At 33.1% G+C, this 19,719-nt stretch overlaps 4 protein-coding genes across 9 annotated transcripts in view; 1 reads left to right on the forward strand and 3 right to left on the reverse strand.

Annotated features, from left to right (window-relative positions):
• LOC137001147 (uncharacterized) overlaps positions 1 to 11,164 on the reverse strand; it is a 300,011-nt gene extending 288,847 nt beyond the window's left edge. For all 4 annotated transcript variants that reach the window (XM_067359475.1, XM_067359473.1, XM_067359476.1 and 1 more), the window contains exon 1: positions 10,753 to 11,164. In XM_067359475.1, coding sequence (XP_067215576.1) covers positions 10,753 to 10,951 — 199 coding nt within the window. In that variant the 5' untranslated portion in view covers positions 10,952 to 11,164. The remainder of the gene's footprint in view (positions 1 to 10,752) is intronic.
• LOC105678548 (trophozoite exported protein 1-like) lies at positions 286 to 8,538 on the forward strand. 2 transcript variants are annotated; one of them, XM_012378006.2, is made up of 4 exons: positions 287 to 553; positions 4,304 to 4,513; positions 4,594 to 6,078; positions 6,154 to 8,538. In XM_012378006.2, the coding sequence occupies exons 1-4, from the start codon at positions 511 to 513 to the stop codon at positions 8,148 to 8,150; spliced, it is 3,735 nt and encodes a 1,244-aa protein (XP_012233429.1). In that variant the 5' UTR covers positions 287 to 510; the 3' UTR covers positions 8,151 to 8,538. The 2 variants fall into 2 exon arrangements, with proteins under 2 accessions (XP_012233428.1, XP_012233429.1); XM_012378005.2 differs by having other exon boundaries at positions 286 to 553; positions 4,594 to 8,538.
• On the reverse strand, positions 8,843 to 10,403 carry snRNP-U1-C (small ribonucleoprotein particle U1 subunit C). Its single transcript, XM_012378008.2, has one exon. The coding sequence runs from the start codon at positions 9,839 to 9,841 to the stop codon at positions 9,314 to 9,316; it is 528 nt and encodes a 175-aa protein (XP_012233431.1). The 5' UTR covers positions 9,842 to 10,403; the 3' UTR covers positions 8,843 to 9,313.
• Positions 11,165 to 11,318: 154 nt separating the features above from the next.
• Positions 11,319 to 19,128, reverse strand: LOC105678525 (serine protease inhibitor 28Dc). Of its 2 annotated transcripts, XM_012377952.2 has the most exons (7): positions 18,664 to 19,128; positions 14,431 to 14,792; positions 13,797 to 14,132; positions 13,274 to 13,530; positions 13,055 to 13,184; positions 12,322 to 12,794; positions 11,319 to 12,249 (listed from the first exon to the last, which is right to left on the reverse strand). In XM_012377952.2, the coding sequence occupies exons 2-7, from the start codon at positions 14,773 to 14,775 to the stop codon at positions 11,718 to 11,720; spliced, it is 2,073 nt and encodes a 690-aa protein (XP_012233375.1). In that variant the 5' UTR covers positions 14,776 to 14,792; positions 18,664 to 19,128; the 3' UTR covers positions 11,319 to 11,717. The 2 variants fall into 2 exon arrangements, with proteins under 2 accessions (XP_012233375.1, XP_012233374.1); XM_012377951.2 differs by having other exon boundaries at positions 11,319 to 12,794; positions 18,664 to 19,127.
• Between the last annotated feature and the right edge of the window lie 591 nt (positions 19,129 to 19,719).

Here is a 19,719-nt window from a genome sequence, read left to right on the forward strand (position 1 = left end):
TCAATTTCCTTATGCTTATGCGTTATGCTTTATGCAAAAGTCTGTGCTCCGGCCATAAGCCGCGGGGGGTGAAGCCGCTTTCGGGGAGCGGGGACTACGGTCACATGGTACTTTGGTGCCGCATTTATGCTACAACTAATGCCAATGTGGCACCAAAATATCACGTGACTGCTATTCCCCGCACCGCGGAACTGGCTTCACTCCCCTCGCCTAAAGTAAGATTTTATGCTCTGTCTCCTTATTCCTATGTCTATGGTCCAAACAAACACAACCATACTGTTACGAGCTGTTGGCCGCAAGAGGGGAGACCCTTCGGAGCCATAATACATCTTACTTACTGTTACGAGCAGTAAACTGAGTAAACCTTTAGACACCTTTAGATATCGCACACTGTGCACGTGTTCGTCGTTCGTGAACATAGATTTTTTGAAAAAATTTATATTTTAATTAATATACGAAGTTTTTTCAAAATTATTCCAAATATTTATTTAAGAAATATTTACAAGCATTATGTCAGAAAACACGTTTGAAGAAAAGAATAATTCGTTCAAAGGTAATGTAACCAATATTAGGTTATATCATATTGTCGTATCAAATTGTCGTATTACACTGTATTTTCAACAACATAAAGTTTATTCAATTAAAATATGTACAATTAGCGTTAGTATTTTTTTAAATCAAATATTAAATATATTCCAGTTTTTTTTTATTTTACTTTTTTAGATTGCATAAATTGTTTAAATCTTGCTATTACTGATTCTCGATTGGAGCATGTTTTATTTCTTTTCGAATAATTACTGAACTCTTTCGCTAAAAGAAGCATTAAAAGAACTTACAACTTTTTCGAGTAATTATTGAGCTCTTGTTAACAAAAACATCTCTAAAGACCGAATTGATATTTCCATTTTAGCATTATGTTCTAATTAAAATTTATATAAAAATTTGCACTTTTTTTGTAAATGCTGTTTATCTCTAAAAAATTAACAATGATAAAAACAGCTTATTTATCAAAGAAAAGTAAAGAGTGGAATATCTTTAAAATTATTGATAACGATAATTGGAAATATACTTTATATATATATATAAACTTTATTTAATGGATTATATTCTGTACATATATATTATATATACATATATAATCTTTATTATTTCAGCTATGTTATAATTGCCAAGAAGAGACTTGATTTACATTTAAAACCTATCCACACATTCATCCATACCTTATATCTAATTCTATATATTATTCTATTCTTATTTTACTATCTTATCGTCACATTTTACATTTTCACTTGTATTTCTTTACTTTTTATAATTAATACTGTTCTCTCTTTCGCATTCCTGGTTTTTTTTTCCTCCTATAGTTAATCTATTCGTCTCATTCCCTATTCCTTAGTCTATTCGCTTTATTCTGCTTATTCTCCTTGCATTGTTATCTTCTTTACCTTTCTACGTTTCTCCTTTTCCCTCCATAATCTCTTTATTACTTTCTCTACTTATTACTTTTCTTTTTTCTTTATCCAACTCATCACTCCAAACTCTTTTTAACTTTTTGTCCTCATTTTCCCCCAACGTATCAAACCGAACTCTCATTTTTCTGCATTCCTTTATATAATGTTCTATATTATCCTGTCCTTCCTCAGAATATACAAAGTTTGCATTCTTCTCCTAACCAATATTTATTTGCTTCTTCCATATTTCTTCCACATCTTATTTTTATCAATGCTCTTACCTCATCTTCTATTAATATATTTTCTAAGTTCTCTTTTGTTAGATATCTTGGGCTATTTAAGTCCTGTTATCTTTATATTTCTTATTGTACCTTGCTTCTCTTATCCTACCATCCTCCATTTGCCTCTGAGTATCTTTTTCTCTTTCTATCAGTCTCTTTTTTATGTTTATTTCTCTATTCCTAAAATCTTCTATTGCCTCTATCCGTTCCCCCATCCGTTCCTATTATAATATTTCTCCCTTTACTGTATACATATTTTTCGCTTTTTCTTTCTCCCTCCAGCACATCTTTAATAGACTCTCTTCACCTTTTTCTCTTATCTTTTCCTCATAATTGATTGCTCTTATTCCCTATGTAATCTTTAGTTTCTCCAATCCTAGTTCTCTTAAAATCAAATACCTCGATGTGTGGAAGTCAATCCTAAATATCCATCTCACATAGTCCAACATAATTTTCTCTAATTCCTTTTTTTCTTCCCAATCCTATATTTCCACTTCGTATTCCATTACATTACTTTGCACTAAATACCTGTATAAAATCCACCTTCATCTAAAACCATCCTTACATATTCTTTCTCCTAGTCCCCAGACCTTATTCATTGCAATTCTTTCTTTTCTACATAATTTCTTTACATGGTCACTATAAATCCCTTTTCTGTTAAACGTAAAACCTAAATATTTGAAAGCATTCGCCTCCTCAATTATTTTATTTTCCCATTTCCAACATTCTTTACTTGCTTTTCCTTTCCTATTAAAAATGACCTTTGTTTTCTCTATGCATACTTCTAATTTCCGGATAAACTTCCGAAAAGCTATCACCTCCGATTTGGCTGATTTTCAGCCTAAATACTTATTTTATCTAGTAAATAATATTTCCAAATGGATTTTTGGCGCAAATGCTTTCTCCCCCCCCCCCCCTCACAAGTAAAACTGTTTTTGTTAATTATTTCAGAAAGTATTTATTGTACGGAAAAAGTTGTCAAACAAAAAATGAAGCTCATAAAAAGCTCTACAAATAAGGTCCTATACATATTTTACCTAACTGCAATATTTTAGTCGTTATTATCAAAAAACGTAGAAATCCGTAAACCCATGTGGAACCTCGCTTCGCGTGGAAAGTGTATGCGTGGAGGCAGTGTATTCCGCCTCCCTGCGGGGGGCTCCACCATCAAAAAACTATACACATGGGGTCTGGATTGAATCTCGCTTTGCGTAGAAATTCATAAATCCATGTGGAACCTCGCTTCACGTGGAAAGTGCATGCGTGGAGGCAGTGTGTTCCGCCCCCTGCGGGGGGCTCCACCATCAAAAAACTATACACATGGGGTCTGGGTTGAATCTCGCTTTGCGTAGAAATTCGTAAATCCATGTGGAACCTCGCTTCACGTGGAAAGTGCATGCGTGGAGGCAGTGTGTTCCGCCCCCTGCGAGGGGCTCCACCATCAAAAAACTATATACATGGGGTCTGGATTGAATTTCGCTTTGCATAGAAATTCGTAAATCCATGTGGAACCTCGCTTCACGTGGAAGTGCATGCGTGGAGGCAGTGTGTTCCGCCTCCTGCGGGGGACTCCATCGTTAAAAAACTATACACATGGGATCTGGATTGAATCTCGCTTTGCGTACAAAGTCGTAAACTCATGTGGAACCTCGCTTCGCGTGGAAAGTTCATGCGTGGATGCAGTGGATGCCGTCCCTCCTACGGGGGCTTTACAAGTTTTTTGATAATAACGACTAAAATATTGGAGTTAGGTAAAATATGTATAAGACCTTATTTGTAGAGCTTTTTATGAGCTTCATTTTTTGTTTGACAACTTTTTCCGTACAATAAATACTTCCTGAAATAATTAACAAAAACAGTTTTATCTTTGAGGGGAGCTGGGGAGCGGAGGGGACATTTGCGCCAAAAATCCATTTGGAAATATTATTTACTAGATAAAATAAGTATTTAGGCTGAATATCAGTCAAATCAGAGGTGATAGCTTTTCGGAAGTACACCCTAATTTCCTTTCCTTTAGAAACCTCTTTAAAGTACTCATCATATTTAATAACTCATCTCCATTTTTAGCTACTAATACCACATCGTCTGCAATGATCATACTCTTTCTTTCCCGTCTGTGATACCTCATATTGCTCTTTTTGCTAGCTCTGTATCTATATCTGCTATATATAAATAAAATAGGAATGGACATCACACAATCTTGTCTCACGCCTTTCTTTATCCTAAATCTTTCTGTATATTCTTCCTTGTCCTTATCATCGCTTCAGTGTCTTCATACAGTCCTTTTATTCTCTTTATCACATTTCTATTCAACCCTTTTTCTTTCATGATCTTCCATAATTTCTCTCTGTCTACGTTATCGAATGCCGCTTTCAAATCGATAAATATCGCAAAATATACTTTATATTAACTTTACTAATCATGATCAATTGATTAAATAACGATAATTTTATGTGATGCCATTTAATAATTATTTGATATTATATTTAATTATAATTTTCAATATATATTTTTAATATGTTTTATATTTACATTAACTGTATGCAATTATTAATGAAGATTATATGTTCATAGATTATAGAACGAATAGTTTTGATGACGGTGACTTACAAACTCGATTATACGCAGAAATTTATTACGAATCAAATAATCAAGAGGAATTAAAAACTACTAACATCCCAAAAATGGTTCAATTTGATAATATCTGCAACGAGTTGAATATTGTACCAGAGAGTGTGCACAAACCTGAAGATAAGCAGTATTTGGAATCTAAAGGTGCTAGAAGTAAGTTAATAAACCTAAGAAATAACAGAACACAATTTGTATTGAAAACAATTTGTTACTAAAAGATCTTGTTATTGCAGAACAATTGACATATAATGATACATTGCAAGTACAAAATCCATTAGATCCTCATGTGCCAATTCAAGTTCAGACTTGCAATGATAAAGAAGCAAATTCTGGTCAAGAAGCAAATTCTATGGATGATGAATGTAACAGCATGAATAATAAAAGTTATTCAGCAGTAAAAGAAAAGGAAAATTCTGTCAAGAAACATAAGTCTTCAAACTATACGAAAAAGAAGCATCAAAAGAGCTTGCAAGAGGATAATACTGTATCATTAAATGATTCAGTTAGTGAAGTAATATATTCAAAATATAGTATTCGTCAGAAATCTGAGAAACAAGAAATGCTCTCAGCCAAACAAGATGATAAAGATCAACAAATCTCAGATGGTTCAGACTCTGAAGTATCTATCTTTGAAGTACCAATACCACCGAAACCAAAGCCACTACTTATAGATCTACAAGATTCAGATGAAGAGAAATCAGTGGATAAAGATAATTTGCATCAAAAGGCATTAAAAATTACAAATACAAGCGTTCCATTAGCAGGTATTAACAACGAATTAGAAGTTCAAGAGACATCAAGCTATCAAGTTATATCCTCGAAAAATAAAAATACCAGTAAATCTCAACGTAATAAGAATACAGTGAATGTTGATAAAATCACACAAACCACAACACACACGCAAGAAGTTAGTGAAGATATTGTTCTGAATTGTTCACCTATTAAGAAAGTTACCAACAGTATAAGTGAAATTAGACAGTTATCCAAAGATACGGAGATTAATCAAGATCAAAGAAATACATTGATGGAAAATATAAAATATAAAAAAAAAACACCACAAAAGACAAAAAAATATAGCGAAAATAACGATAATCTCCAACAAGATACACATATGATTTCATCAAAAAGAAAATTGCAGACAAAAAAGACACAGCAAAATTTAAACATAAATAACACAGGATGTAATGTATATGATCTTGGGCACAAAGATCAAGACTTTTCAGACAACATGTTAGTGAATATACCATGTAGTGACAAAAATAAAGCAACAAAAGAGAAAAGAAAATGCAATAGCCCGATCATTAGCAACGTTAAACATAAGCGACAATGCATCATTCAGCAAAGTAGTCAAAATATCACGCTACAAGACAATAATGATAAAGAAAGGAGAGAAGGGGACAAATATTTCACACCAATGTCGCAAGAGATGAAAGACTATTACTGCAACTCGACTCGTGGCCAAGAAAACTTTGACATCAGTGAACTACAGCGTAATATGTCGAAAGATCCCAAAATGTGGAAAATTTCAGATGAGGATCTGATGCCACGCCCTTGTAACAGACAACGCAATAGGTTCTGGAAAGATAAATGTCACAATTGTCATCAGGATGGCCACCATAGTTATGACTGTACGGTGAAACGTAGAATATGTTGCCGTATGTGCAGCGAAAAGGGCCATACCAAGTTTCGCTGCTCTTGGAGGATGTGTTTGACATGCGGTAAGAAACAGAATATGTATACTATGACTTGTAAGTCTTGTTATGTCCTGTACTGTACTATGTGTGATTCGGTAGGACACGAAGCGAACCAATGTCCCGATCTTTGGCGACGGTATCATCAAACGACCGACATGAGCAACATGCCGCAAGATGTAGGCAACACAATGAAACCACCGAATCTGCTGTATTGCTGCAACTGCAACAAGCGTGGCCACGAGTCGTCCACATGCAAGGAAGAGCAAATGACGCCCCATCATTTTGTTACTCCGGCGACTGTCACGAATTACACAGATGGGCCCACATACAACCCAAATGCGGCAATTTCATCGGAATGCTATCACCATACCATGAATATCTCACCATCCGAGGCGGCAAGCAGCGAAACGTCGATTCCGCGAAATGTGAACATGCAAGAAGCAATGGAAGAACACTCAGGACTGTCTGCTAATGTAAATTTGTCACCACTGAGTGAGGAAGCTAACAAAGTGCCAATTTCGCAAGAAGCCATGAACATTCCACAAACGGAAAAGATTGTCAAGACAGATAAGATATCCGAAAATCAAAAGACAAAGGAGCTAACATACATAATAAATGAAAAAATCTTTATTAACGTCATCTACTCCTGTGGTAAATTTCTGCATAAAAATAACAAAAAATCGCGAATGATCTGTCAAAATCTTTCTATGCTCGCATTATCATCTTATGGGAAGACTACTATAGCTAACTTAGAAAAACGTAAAGTTTTCCCGAGTTTTCTCGAGGCATTGAATGAAAAACATGTACCATTTGAAGTGAAAATAGGCTTTACAGCCTGTCAACGTAAGAATGTAATGTTACAGTTGATAACAGTAGGACAATCCTTAGAGCTGATATATGAACTGCTGCTTCATTGGATCAATCTTCCGAATGAGGAGAAGGTTTACGGAATAGATATAACTCTACCCAGGAATTCAACAAAGATGTTCAACTTATTAAGTACGAGGATGCCGCAGTTTAAAAAAATGGGTTTTACATCTTATGATAACGATTTGTGTGATCCACAAAATATGTTCCTTCAAATAAAGTCTAAGAAAACCGAGTTAGAAAAGGAAAGAAAAGGAAAGTACAAGAAAGAATCCATAAAAGAATATTGTCGCGAACGCACAAAATTGTGGCGTATGCAAGTCAAACTTCTTATGATTGCTAACACTGAGCCCGAGCCAAATAAGTACGTATATATGCTTCAAAATGCGATGAAGGAGCTCGAATTAAAACAATACCAGATGAGTGAGGAACTCGACATCGTCACATATCTTAAATTTACTCTGCTTTACAATATTTTATTCGTACCTCACACACCAATTCATCTGTATAAGATGCTGTATCGCTTTAGAAAGCATGCGACAAATAAAAAATTATTCAACATGCAGCAACGGCAAGAGTTGGACAGGGAGATAAGTGAACAAGAAAATCACGCATTATGTACTAACATGAATCTTTCGTTTCCGCCTATTACACCTTCTACCTCGCAAGACATTAATTTAGTTGAAAACCTGTCTGCTGTTAATATTCAGCAGAATGCGAGTAACAATATTACAAATGATATTTTACCTATCAACGATGCAACAAATAACAATCGCGATGAGACAATGATAAATGATCCTACTGTGCAGATTCCTCCGTTTATTATTACATCATTCAATACTGAGTCAGCAACAGTTCCATCAGAAGATTTCACAAGTGACATAAACGTTGAATCTACTGTATCGACGAGTGGACAGAACGCACAATCTGCAATGCCTCAAAAGCAGACGAAATCAGAAGAAAAAAGATTCAAAAAGCCATTTGCAAATGAAAAATTTAATAAAAAAAATCAGAAGAAAAAAAATGTATATAAAAAAGCGTTAGAAATAATAGAACAGGCTCGCGAGTTCAAAGTATCTCACATAATAAATGCAGCAGACGACTTACGAAGAAAAGTTACCAATCAGATACTTACATCTCAACACGTCGCTGCGCTAGAGAAATTAATTAGAGTGGAAAAAAAATATCAGAAGGCCATTACCTCTTGTTGCAATTCCTTAAAAACATAATTTTTGTAAAGATGTGTTCGTTCGGCGATGTTGCGATATTATAACTAAATCACTTGTAAAATATGAAATATTTTTCAACTCTATGTGCAAAAGTTGCTTCTTTTATTACATAATATCAGATAAACTCATGACTGAATGTAAAATATCATATATGTATAATGGAAAAAAAACAATTTTTGCAAAGATGTGTTCGTTCGGCGATGTTGCGATATTATAACTAAATCACTTGTGAAATATGAAATATAAAATATGAAACTCTATATGCAAAAGTTGCTTCTTTTATTACATAATATCAGATAAACTCATGACTGAATGTAAAATATCATACATGTATAATGGAAAAATTCTTAACAAGAATGTCACAAACAATAAAATTTTTTATAAATAATTGCTGCACATATGTTGTACCCTGTTATCCTTGCTTTACGTCAATCGCGTATCTTTCTATCAATATGATAAATAATGATGATAATATTTTAAAACTTTAACAGAAAAATAATCATGCTATTCAGAAGATAATCTTTATATTTTTCGATTAAGTATTAAAAAATTATACCAATTCTTGCTCCATTAATTACATCTTCAATATAATAACACCTGAAAATATTTATCTCATATTTGATTGCATTTATATCATTAGTAATTACAAACTAAATCAATTGTATTTCAATTCAATGAATAAAGACACTAACTTCAAATATAAATAAAAATTTATTTGTTTCAAGACTTATGCTAATACAATTTGATACTATTATTATTTATCCATTATTAAATCTTGTGTGATTTTTATATGTGCACAAAGAGAAGATAATTTTAATTTATTGAAATTCAACACTTTTAAAGTTCCAATATTATAAATTTTGTATGTTTTATCTTCATGCCTAGAAATTTTGCTTTATATATGTTAAATAAGAAACAATTGATATACACACAGTAAATTATAAATGTGCTACATACATGAATGTGTTAATAACATAAATTATTTTAATATATATCAGAATGATGAATGGTTTTCAACTATAGAGTATGGTTTCCATATATAGTTTGTATAAAATTCTCAAATATACAATACTATATATGCATCTTTTCTTACATAACACCACAGTATTCCGAGTTCAATAGCATCTCACAAAATACATCAAAAATAAGAGTCCTTAATTTGATCATTTCTTCATTGGTGGTGGACCTACCATTGGAGGTGGTGGTCCATTCATCGGTGGTCTCATATGACCCATAGGACCTATAGGACCCATCATAGGACCCATTGGACCCATAGGCCCCATCATCGGCGGCCTCATACCCATCATAGGAGGTGGCATTGGTCCATGAGGTCCCATCATCATTGGACCACCTGGTCCCATGGGACCTGCTGGATGCATACCAGGTGGTGGCATCATTCCTGGAGGTCCTTGTGGTGGCACTCCGGATCTTGAGCCAAGGCTGGAGCCAAGATTCGGTGGTGGCGGTATCGCCGCGCCCTTACTGGCCGCAAAGGGGTTAGAGGCGATCTTACCGGCCTTGAAAGCAGCAGTCGTTGCGTCGATCAAGTGCTGAGCTTGCTCCTCCATCCATTTCTGATAGAAATACTTCACATTGTCTTTGTGCTTACGACCCTGGCAATGGGTTTTCCGCACGCTCGGCGAGTCATGTGTCAAATAAGTGTCACAATAATCACAATAGTATTTCGGCATTGATGTGTCTTTAAACAAACTGCTGAGATTTATCAGGTCAATACAACTGTTTAAACTTTCTTAGATATTTTAGGTGATACAGCATCTGACCAACAGATTTGTAGGTTATGTTCAACACCGGTAACAGCTTATTGAAGGTTTACAATGGAAGCGATGAAAATCACCGATGGCCAATTGAATAACCAATCACGATTGCACCCATAGACGCCATTTTTTTTCCACGTGATTATACAGCCAAAATTGCTCTCTCACACACACACACTCACCCACATATTATATATATATATATATATATAATATGCATTTGACAAACATGTATATATCAGTGATATATTCCATATATATGGAATTCCATAAATTCCATAAAATTTAATTTGACTTTAATTATATAAGTAATAGCTGATAAATAAATATAATGTTATGTAGAGAATAAAAATATAGATTTTGACATTTTACTGAATTATGACAAAGTCTGATGTATTAACGAAGCAAGAACGATATTTATTTGCAACGCTTTCATATATTAGGCATAGTATCTTTTGAGACATTATATAATTTAAAATTATAATGTAATTAATTTTAAATAAGATTACTTTCTTTCTATTATCTAAAAAATGGATATTAGAAATATAACATTTTAATACTGTTTGATTTGTTTTAAATATCAATGTGAAAAGGCCACATGGAAAAAATTTACAAATATTTATAAAATTAAAAGAAACATTAAAAATAGAAGAATAAAATAGAAATATTCAAAAATGATTTCAATAATTTTAAAAGTCAATTCTTGTTTTACAAAATTAAAGGTTTATTCCTTGTGAAACGAATAAAACACAATTGCCATAAAACAATTACAACTATTGCAAAATAAATGATTAATCGCACAATAATTAATCTATGTATGTACTTACTATTAGGAAATGGAAACGGTAAGTTTGGTGGTAGTGAGCCATTGCGTACCCATATCTGAGATCTCACATCATATGGTGATATAACGTATGGAGGTTCGTGAACGTAATGAGGCCATTGCCAAAAATTATTAATGTTCATGAAGCTAAAATCAGGTATCGTTTGATTAGTAGGATTTTTCTGCCCAACATTGTTAAACATGACTGTCAATTCGAACAGGCGATATAATAATAAGTTTATACCAAGAATAACCTAATGATTAAGATCATTAATAATTAACACGATGCAACAATCGCCTGATAGTATTGCGTAACGGATTATCTTTGCACGAGCTGGATTATGGGGAACCGTTGGTAAGCCCCGATTTCGAACCGACGCGAGGCGGCGAACAACAATACACGACTACTTGTAGGACACGACTGCAACGGCTTATGCCTAAATAACAATACAGGCTGACTAATCACGAACGTTACATGTCACAAATATTTCGGACAAGTTTCAAATATTATAAGCATAAAGTATCAGCTTATTCGTGTAAGAGAAATTACTAAATATAATAGTAAATAAATTAGTGCAATTATATTTAATTTCGTCAAATAATGATATCACTCTACAATAAGATAGTTTTTATCATTTGTAAATCATATCAAAACTGAACTATACTTATGTCATGTAAGAGAGTATGCTTATACATCTCAATTGGCATACAAAGCGAGGGGCGCATTACAAACGCAGAATAAAAAAATAAAAAATAAAATAGAACAATTGCAACGCTATACTCGATGCTATCGCGTTGAGTTGTATGGAAATCATATTATAATGATGTAAAATGTAATTTAAAAAAAAAGACAATCATATTTGTTTGAATCGAGAGACAAGTATATAAATATACAAAAAATATTAATACGCGTACGAATTATCCGAGAAAAGCAAACTCTATATCTAGAAAAATCGTTCACAGCTCATCTCATCTAACAACGGCGTAATTCGGAGTCGGTGTGTTGACGGTTCCCCAGAAAAGAATGAGCTTCGTGGAATCATGCCTGATAAAGAAGAGGAAGGGTCGATTAGCCACCAGCCTCTTTTGATTGCCATCTCGCTCCAGAATTACTCCAGTCGCCGCTGCGGCCTCTGTTCCTTTCTCCGTCACATCCATCTCCACCTTGTGCAGCACTTCATCGGCGAACAAACCCGGATTCACGAGATTCGCACTGTTTCGGAGATTATCCAGGCCATAAGACGAGAAATTCTTACTTTGAAGAAATCTCAGAAAACTCTCATCCATGGGTCGGCTCTGTCGTTTTGTTCTGTTTTTCGTCTTGGTCTCCTTTTCGACATGTCGGAAACGATACTTATTCTCCTCCAAGCTGACGTATTTCGTATTCTCATCGTTAAGTTCCGGTTTAATTTTTCCAGGATTATCGTTCTCTGTGACATATGCCCCTCGCGATAATATGGCATCGTCACGCTGTCTTCTATCCACAACGTTGCGACGTGTTCTACGAATTGTGCGAATGTAAAAACCTGTATCCCACTGCTCTACGCTAACGCCGCTTCGCTTATCATCGTACCTGAAGTAGTTTCTTCTCACGCCGTTGGCCACATTCTGGTTATTGTTATCTCCACCACTTCGCGAGAAGATCAGGTAGTCATTGGATCTGCTACTTGACGATCTCTCAGAGGAAACTTGAGATAATGCTTGCGGTAATGGTTGTGGTAATATTTGCGGAATCGGCGAGGGTGACACCGGTACTGACTGTTGCGTCGCAGCTGCCGAACTTGCCGGAATTGCCTGACCGTATCCACCTGATAAGAGACTCAAATCCGCGGATTTCGGATCAAACAATGAGTGCAGACCTAAGTTTTGAAGCGCTCCGTTTAAGCTCAAGGTACTCGAGAGTTTCATGCGTGGCAGGCCAATGATACAAGTCTGATTCTTGAGATTACTTATTAAATACTCGATAGTTTCGGCCGTTAATTGCTCTCGAAAGTTCTTCAAGGCAGTAGCTCCTTCTAGTTTCGGCAGAAGCACATACATAGACATCTGAAAATAAAAGAAAAAAGAACATATATGAATTATTTCCAAAGGAAGAAAATTCTTTATGTAACAAGACAAAATATCTTAATTGATTAATACATCACACGAGTAATGATATAGAGATGTTATCAATGTTAAATATTTTTAAATGTTATATATATTGTTTTAAATTTTTACTTTTAAAACCACATTGAGATATTGAATCTGCCATTTAAAAATATTTTAATATTGAATCAAAGCAGCGGTATAATTTCACATATGCTTACCTCTAAACCTTTGTAGGGTAAAGCCAGTATTTTAACGCCCACAGTCTTGTCCTCATAAAAGGGGAAATTACCACCATTATACATCATATCCACATTGATTACATCATTCGGTTCGATGAAAAATTGTTTTCTACAACAGGAAACATTACAATAATGATCGAATAGACAATTTTGTACTTTTCTGCGACTGGTAAAAATAAATTTAAAAATCTCACGTACCTTCTTGTTTGACCCTCTAAGAAATGCTGATGCCACTCTCCGTTGAAGTAGAGCGCTGATAAGAGAATTACGCTGGTCATTGGATTTGGTGTATCGTTCAATATACTGGATATCTTTCCCATCGTTCGTTGTTTTACCCAATTATTGATTGTTTCACGTGCTTCTCTGCCGTTTCTTTGAAAATCTAGATTTATCACTTCACTGTTGTACACTCTGCCGCTAATCGCGTTGAATTCGGGACGAATCGGATATCCGTTCTAATATTAAAAATCCATTAAATTTATTAAACTTGGTAAGTATTTGAAAACAAAAAAAAATTATTTCTTTGCACGCTTAAATAATTTATTAAATTTAATTAAATCCTATGAAAAAAAAAACAGTGAACAGTGTTGTTTTCCACATTTAATAATTTCTAACTTGAAAAACATTTAAATAATTAATTTAACTTTGATATCTTATTGTGCTTTATGTTGCAGATTACTTGATATAACGTAAATAACCAAAATGTTGGATATACATTTACCTGAACAAAGATACCACTGGCGGAATTCACACGTGGTCCATTGCTACCTTCGACTCTATAATTCACAGTGGACAGCAGTAAGCCGAACATCTGGTGAACGACTTCCGAGTTTTGAGATATGTCAACACCGGCCTCTAAGCCGAGCACTCGTGAAACTTCATCGAAAGTTCTCCCTGCAGAACCTAGAAGAACTAACAATAAGGCAACGCTTATGCTGAGAGGCGAAAAGATCACGTTCTCGCGATGACTAGCCACCGATGTGCCTCTGGTATTATAAATCGCTTTGTCCAAATCCAAAGAGAATTTCATTATTCCTCTGGATATTATATTGTTCACCTGAAATCAATGACAACTTTTGTATCTCGTCGCGAATGTATCGGAATTGAACAAACAGATGTTGCTTTTATTAATATTTTACAAGGCACACAATAAGTATTCGAAAAGGCTATAAAGAAATTAATTTTTTTCCTTAGAATATTGATGAAGGTTGTTTATATTTTTATATTATTTTTGCATCATTTATGAAGAATATCTTTTAAAATATTATAGCTATATATCGTATAAAAAATGATGTTTTCTCGAAACAAGATTGTATGATTACACGCATACAAATAATATACCGCTAGCAACTTACGTGATTATTCCAATCTGCCAACACAGGTTCCGGAGTAGTAGTCGGTATTGATGGTTGAAAAGATACCGGGGTGGTCGAAGGATATAATGGACGCACTGCCGGTGGTCCCACATCGCTGATTTTCGAAGCAGATTGCTGATTGAATTGTTGATCAACTTGAACAGGCTGACTATTGCTACCTGCTTGCAACGCGGGACGTTCAGCGGGTATTCCTGAGGCACGTACTCCATTAGTATAAGCATAAGGCGAAACTGTTGATATTTTCATCATTTCATATTGATCCGGATAAATAATCTGACCGCCACTCAATGTCAAAAAACCGACTAGCAACCATGCTTGCGTCATGCCTTAATGAAGTATCTCTGCAAAAAGATATAGAATAGAAAATATATTACTTTTTGTTCCTTTCCATCTCTTTTGACTGTAGCAAGTAAAATAAAATTGCAGCAATTTATTACAACTATTCACATGCATTTGGTGAATAATTTTTTTAAATAAATATAATAATTACGGAATCAAAGAGAATTGTTGGCGAGAAATCATGCTTTGTGATTATAAATATAAATTCTGCGTTCAATGCAATTAACCGTGGAATCTCGTAAACGTAATGATATCTAATAGCATGCATCATATAATTACTTGTGTATATATATATAGACGAACAGCGAATGCCGTTCCAAGAAATAAGTATATCATTTTATTCGTAGGCGAGATAACATTGACATTTTGCACTCGCATTCTCCATCAATATTAATACATCATTGAAAGTAACGATATATGTGAGTTATTGATCATAAAAGTAGCTCAAAATAAATAACTGAAATATGAGACTATTGTTTTGCAAATGTTATGCAAAATATATATCTTGCGTTTCCAAGCGACATTCACAATGTCATTGATTTGGACAAATGTAATCACACATGCCAGATGTATCTCATTAATTACAAAGAGAGATAGGACTGATGAGAAAAACAGTCAGGAAATATGGTTTGATAGAAATATCTGTAATCAGGAAATATAATATACATGAAAGGTCGCATTCAATGTGACGCAATCGGATTGATAAGTAAATCTCCATTAAATAATTGTATATATTACTTATATTTTTAATTTAATTTATTATCTATTTATATTTTAGTTAGTGACTAATCTCGCCTAAATATGCCTTTCATATTTACTGAGGCAGGAGAAAAAAAGTCGTCCTTGTTAAAGAACATGAAATAACGAATTTGTCATAAAATTCACAGTAAAAAGAACTTGTGGTAAATCAAAGACATCCTATATTTCTTTTTTTATAAAATATAGTCTTGACTGCGCAGCCATAAGAAAATTAATGTCTAATTTTATTCAGTACCTCCATTACGCTAATAGTCTAACGATCATTTATGTTCAACGTAAATCTCTACTCCATCAGTTATTTTTGATTATTAAAAAAGCATCTTAGAACATCAGTTGTATTGCGTATATTCAACTGTAAAAGTGCATAATAATCCATAAAAATGCCAAATAACTCTCTATATAATTCGTTCACAGATGTTATACATTAAATGTTATTAATTTAACTTCTTAGATTAATCTCCATCAATAAAAAAAATAGAAATTTACACAAAAAAAAACCACACAATTTACAAGTATATTTGGTGCAAACTGAATAATTGTAAGTAAAGAAAACAATAGTAAAAAATTATAATAATTATATATAAATAAAATGATAGTAAAAAATCCAAAGAAACACATGTATTTTTCAAAACTAATTCGTAATTTTAGAAAGATAAATATTATATTTTACACAAAATAAATTTTAATTTATCTTTTTGCAGAAAAGTAGAGTACCCTCTCTCTCTTTCTCTTTTGTGGAAATATTCTATTGTCACACAATGTGATGTGTAGCTTCATGAAGTATTTAAATTCTGCAAAACATTTGTTCAAACATTCTTTAAAAATGATAATGAATCCACTATCATTGTGTTTACTAAGGATGAAACATGCTTGCAGATGAAGGCTGGAATAACCCAGCGCCTTTGTGTATATCGTCTGAAAGACGCGAGCGTAGGACATGTATAATACATTTGGAAATTCCCAGGGGAGCGGCGACACGTATTGTAATATATTCGGGTTCAACCACATACGATACTTCAGTATCCTTTTAAGCCACTTTTTTTTAAGATTTCTCGACAGGAAATAAATCACCTTCGCCAGATTCATGTGTATACTAACACTTTCTATTTACTTTGAGTTGCACTTTTCTTTATTCGCGAATGTATTCAAAATTTGAATCATTGATCTTAAAGCACCCTGTACAATTGACAAGTTGTAATTTAAGAAACGTAGGAGTAATTAAATTTTTAATGTTTAAAATTATTACTCAAAAAACTTAAACAGACAAATTCTTTATTTAGAATTAAGATGTATTTAAAAATTTTTTTTCCTTCATATTTCATATTTAATTACGTTGTTGAAAGTAATATTCGATATTATGGCTCAAAATTATTACACTTTTTTTATTCGCGAATACTTTTGCATTAATTTAGATGCAATTTTACCTTAAAAAGATATTGCAGCATCAATAATTTTTAATTACAAACAATTCAAAATAAATTTGCATACAAAATTAAAAAGTCATATTTTTCACATAATTTTGAATGAAATATCAACAAATTTCAAAATATTGGCAATTGTGAAAGATAATCTTGAGGAAGTTTTTTACTGAGGCTTGATAAAGACTTGCTAAGTCTTGCTTAACTTGATAAAAAAATTTGCAACCAAAAATACGAGATACTTTTCTATTAAGATGTACCCAACACATAATAAAAGTAAAGAAACGAAATTTATTTTCCCGTATTCCGAGCAATGCATTTTACCGAGTGTTATGCTGACGCATAACAGTTATATCGAATAGTGACGCCTTTGATAGCTGGAATTCCCGCTTCGAAGTCAAACAACTGCATAAGTTATTTTCACAATTATGTTCAATCGATCGTACTCGTTTTTTCGCGCTTATCTGGAGTTTGTGTCAATGTCCACATGTGTAATCTTACATGTACAATCTCTTGTCTCGCAAAAAGATCTAATGGCATACAAAATATTTAATGCTCTTTAAATAATTTCTCGATCAATATAACGCTGTAATTATCCTGCTAATGTTGATTATCGCTTCTTCAAAAATTAAATAAATTGAAAAGGATTGATAAAAATTTATTTCTGTAATATTCAACTGATCTTCATGAAATTCGGTTTGAATTTAAGAATCTTTAAATGTTCTACTATACCCTCTTATATTTTGAACGGACTACTACTTACTTTTAATAACGTAATTAATATAAAATGTAACAAAGAGAAAATATCCTTTCAAATATAATTTACCTAAATTTTCAATTAAAAACTTATCTCTTTTTAATTTTCAATTACCAAACTTTATCTATATTTTCTAATTCATAAAATAATGTGTACTTCAGTTATCAAAAATGCAGCTTCTAAACAGGAATTGATTTCATTCTGAAGGTCATTTGTGAAAGTAAAATCGTGACGAGTAACTTATCATGTATTGCACTTTTCGTATGTTCTCTAATTTACAACACACTAAGTAATATATCATATTAAGCAATGCTATCCCACTACCAATTTTCGCACAAAACACCTTTTCAGTAACGATGTCAACGTAATTATTAATAATTATGAAATTCACTGTAATAATCATAAAATTACCTCAGTAATTATACAAAATCTCTGATTCGCTCACAAAAGAAGAATGTATTTTTAATTACAAATTATGAGTAATATTAATGAACAGCAAACGATGAATTGCATCAATTATTTTAGAAAGAATTTAATGTCTTTCATTATTTTTTTATTCTATATATATATTCTTATTTTATTATTAGTTCTACTTTTATATCAAATGTATTTTATAACAAGCATTACTATTTTTATAGAAATGATTAGAATAAAGTTATTTTAGAACGTTGCAAAATTCTTAGTTTTTACAAAAATATATTAAATAGTATTAATTAATTGTATATAAGTACTTCTCTTTTCTATTGTATTTAATTTAATTTCTATTGTATTTGATTATTGCTTCTATACTAATAGCTAAATCTTTCTCTAAGTACAAATTGTTTATATTATATGAGAAAACATCAGTGAAAATTCATTACTTCTTTATAATAATAATAAATATAATAATAATCTGCCTTTCTAAAGTAAGATTTGATTTAAGTAACAATTAACACTAACCTGACAGAGCGTGACAAAATCCCCGTGAAATCTTCAAGTTTGCAATTCTCTTAATTTTCTTCTGATTTACTCCTTCCACGTTAAGCCGCTTCAATGTCTCCTAGATATAGGTCAAGTTCAGTTTTGCAATATTGCGTCGTACTGTCTGATTGCGAGTATGTACTTTGCGTCGAATGTCATACAGACTGGTTACTCCGTTCGGAAGCTGGTTTTGGAGCTTGTCTTTACGCTGTTTGCTCCGAATAACCGACAGACGAAATTGCAGCCCCACTTGCAACACGTATCGCGAGTAACACGCGAATACTAACGGGGGTACCGGTCGCCGACTCTTTATTGGTACCCAGGCCGAGGATGATGCGAAGCGCGGAGAGACGCGGAGAGAAATGTTAACACGGCTCGAACGAAGCTTGGCATAACTGAAGCTCGACATTATGACTCACTGCGTCGCTTACTCTTAAGTATAGTTTACACGTTGCTATTCTTCTTCACTAACGTGTTTATTTAAAAAACGTGCCGGAAAACTGACAATTGAGGAAAAAATAATTCTGCACGTCTGACGGTGATAGAACATCTGTAAATAAGAACATGGTCATAAATAAACTTAACAAAATAAATTGTGTGCATCCTTTAGTATCACTTACATATCACTTTTGCGTACTGGTCAAGGCTTATGCAGGCACCCTGGTGAAGAATATTACGTGATAAGAGTATTACGAATAATTTATCCTATTGATTGCATATGTTGACTTCAAGTGGAACCAGTTTTCTTTCGCAATGTTATAGATACTAGATCAGCTTAATATCATAACACCTATAAAACATTGAATATACAATGAGGACATCTTCTGCAAATAAAAACTATCTAAAAATAGAGTAGCACTTGATCAAAAATCATCGACTAATATAATTTATTTTTATTAAGCTATTATTAATTACAAAAAAAACTGTTATAATTCTAATAAAGAATCATTTATCATTGCGTCAAATTGCTTATTACTCATTACTCATTACATCATTATGGATCAGTTTTGAACAAAAGTTAAACAAGACACATCC

The sequence above is a fragment of the Linepithema humile genome, chromosome 7 (assembly GCF_040581485.1).
Source record: "Linepithema humile isolate Giens D197 chromosome 7, Lhum_UNIL_v1.0, whole genome shotgun sequence".
In the NCBI taxonomy this organism is placed as follows: domain Eukaryota; kingdom Metazoa; phylum Arthropoda; class Insecta; order Hymenoptera; family Formicidae; genus Linepithema; species Linepithema humile.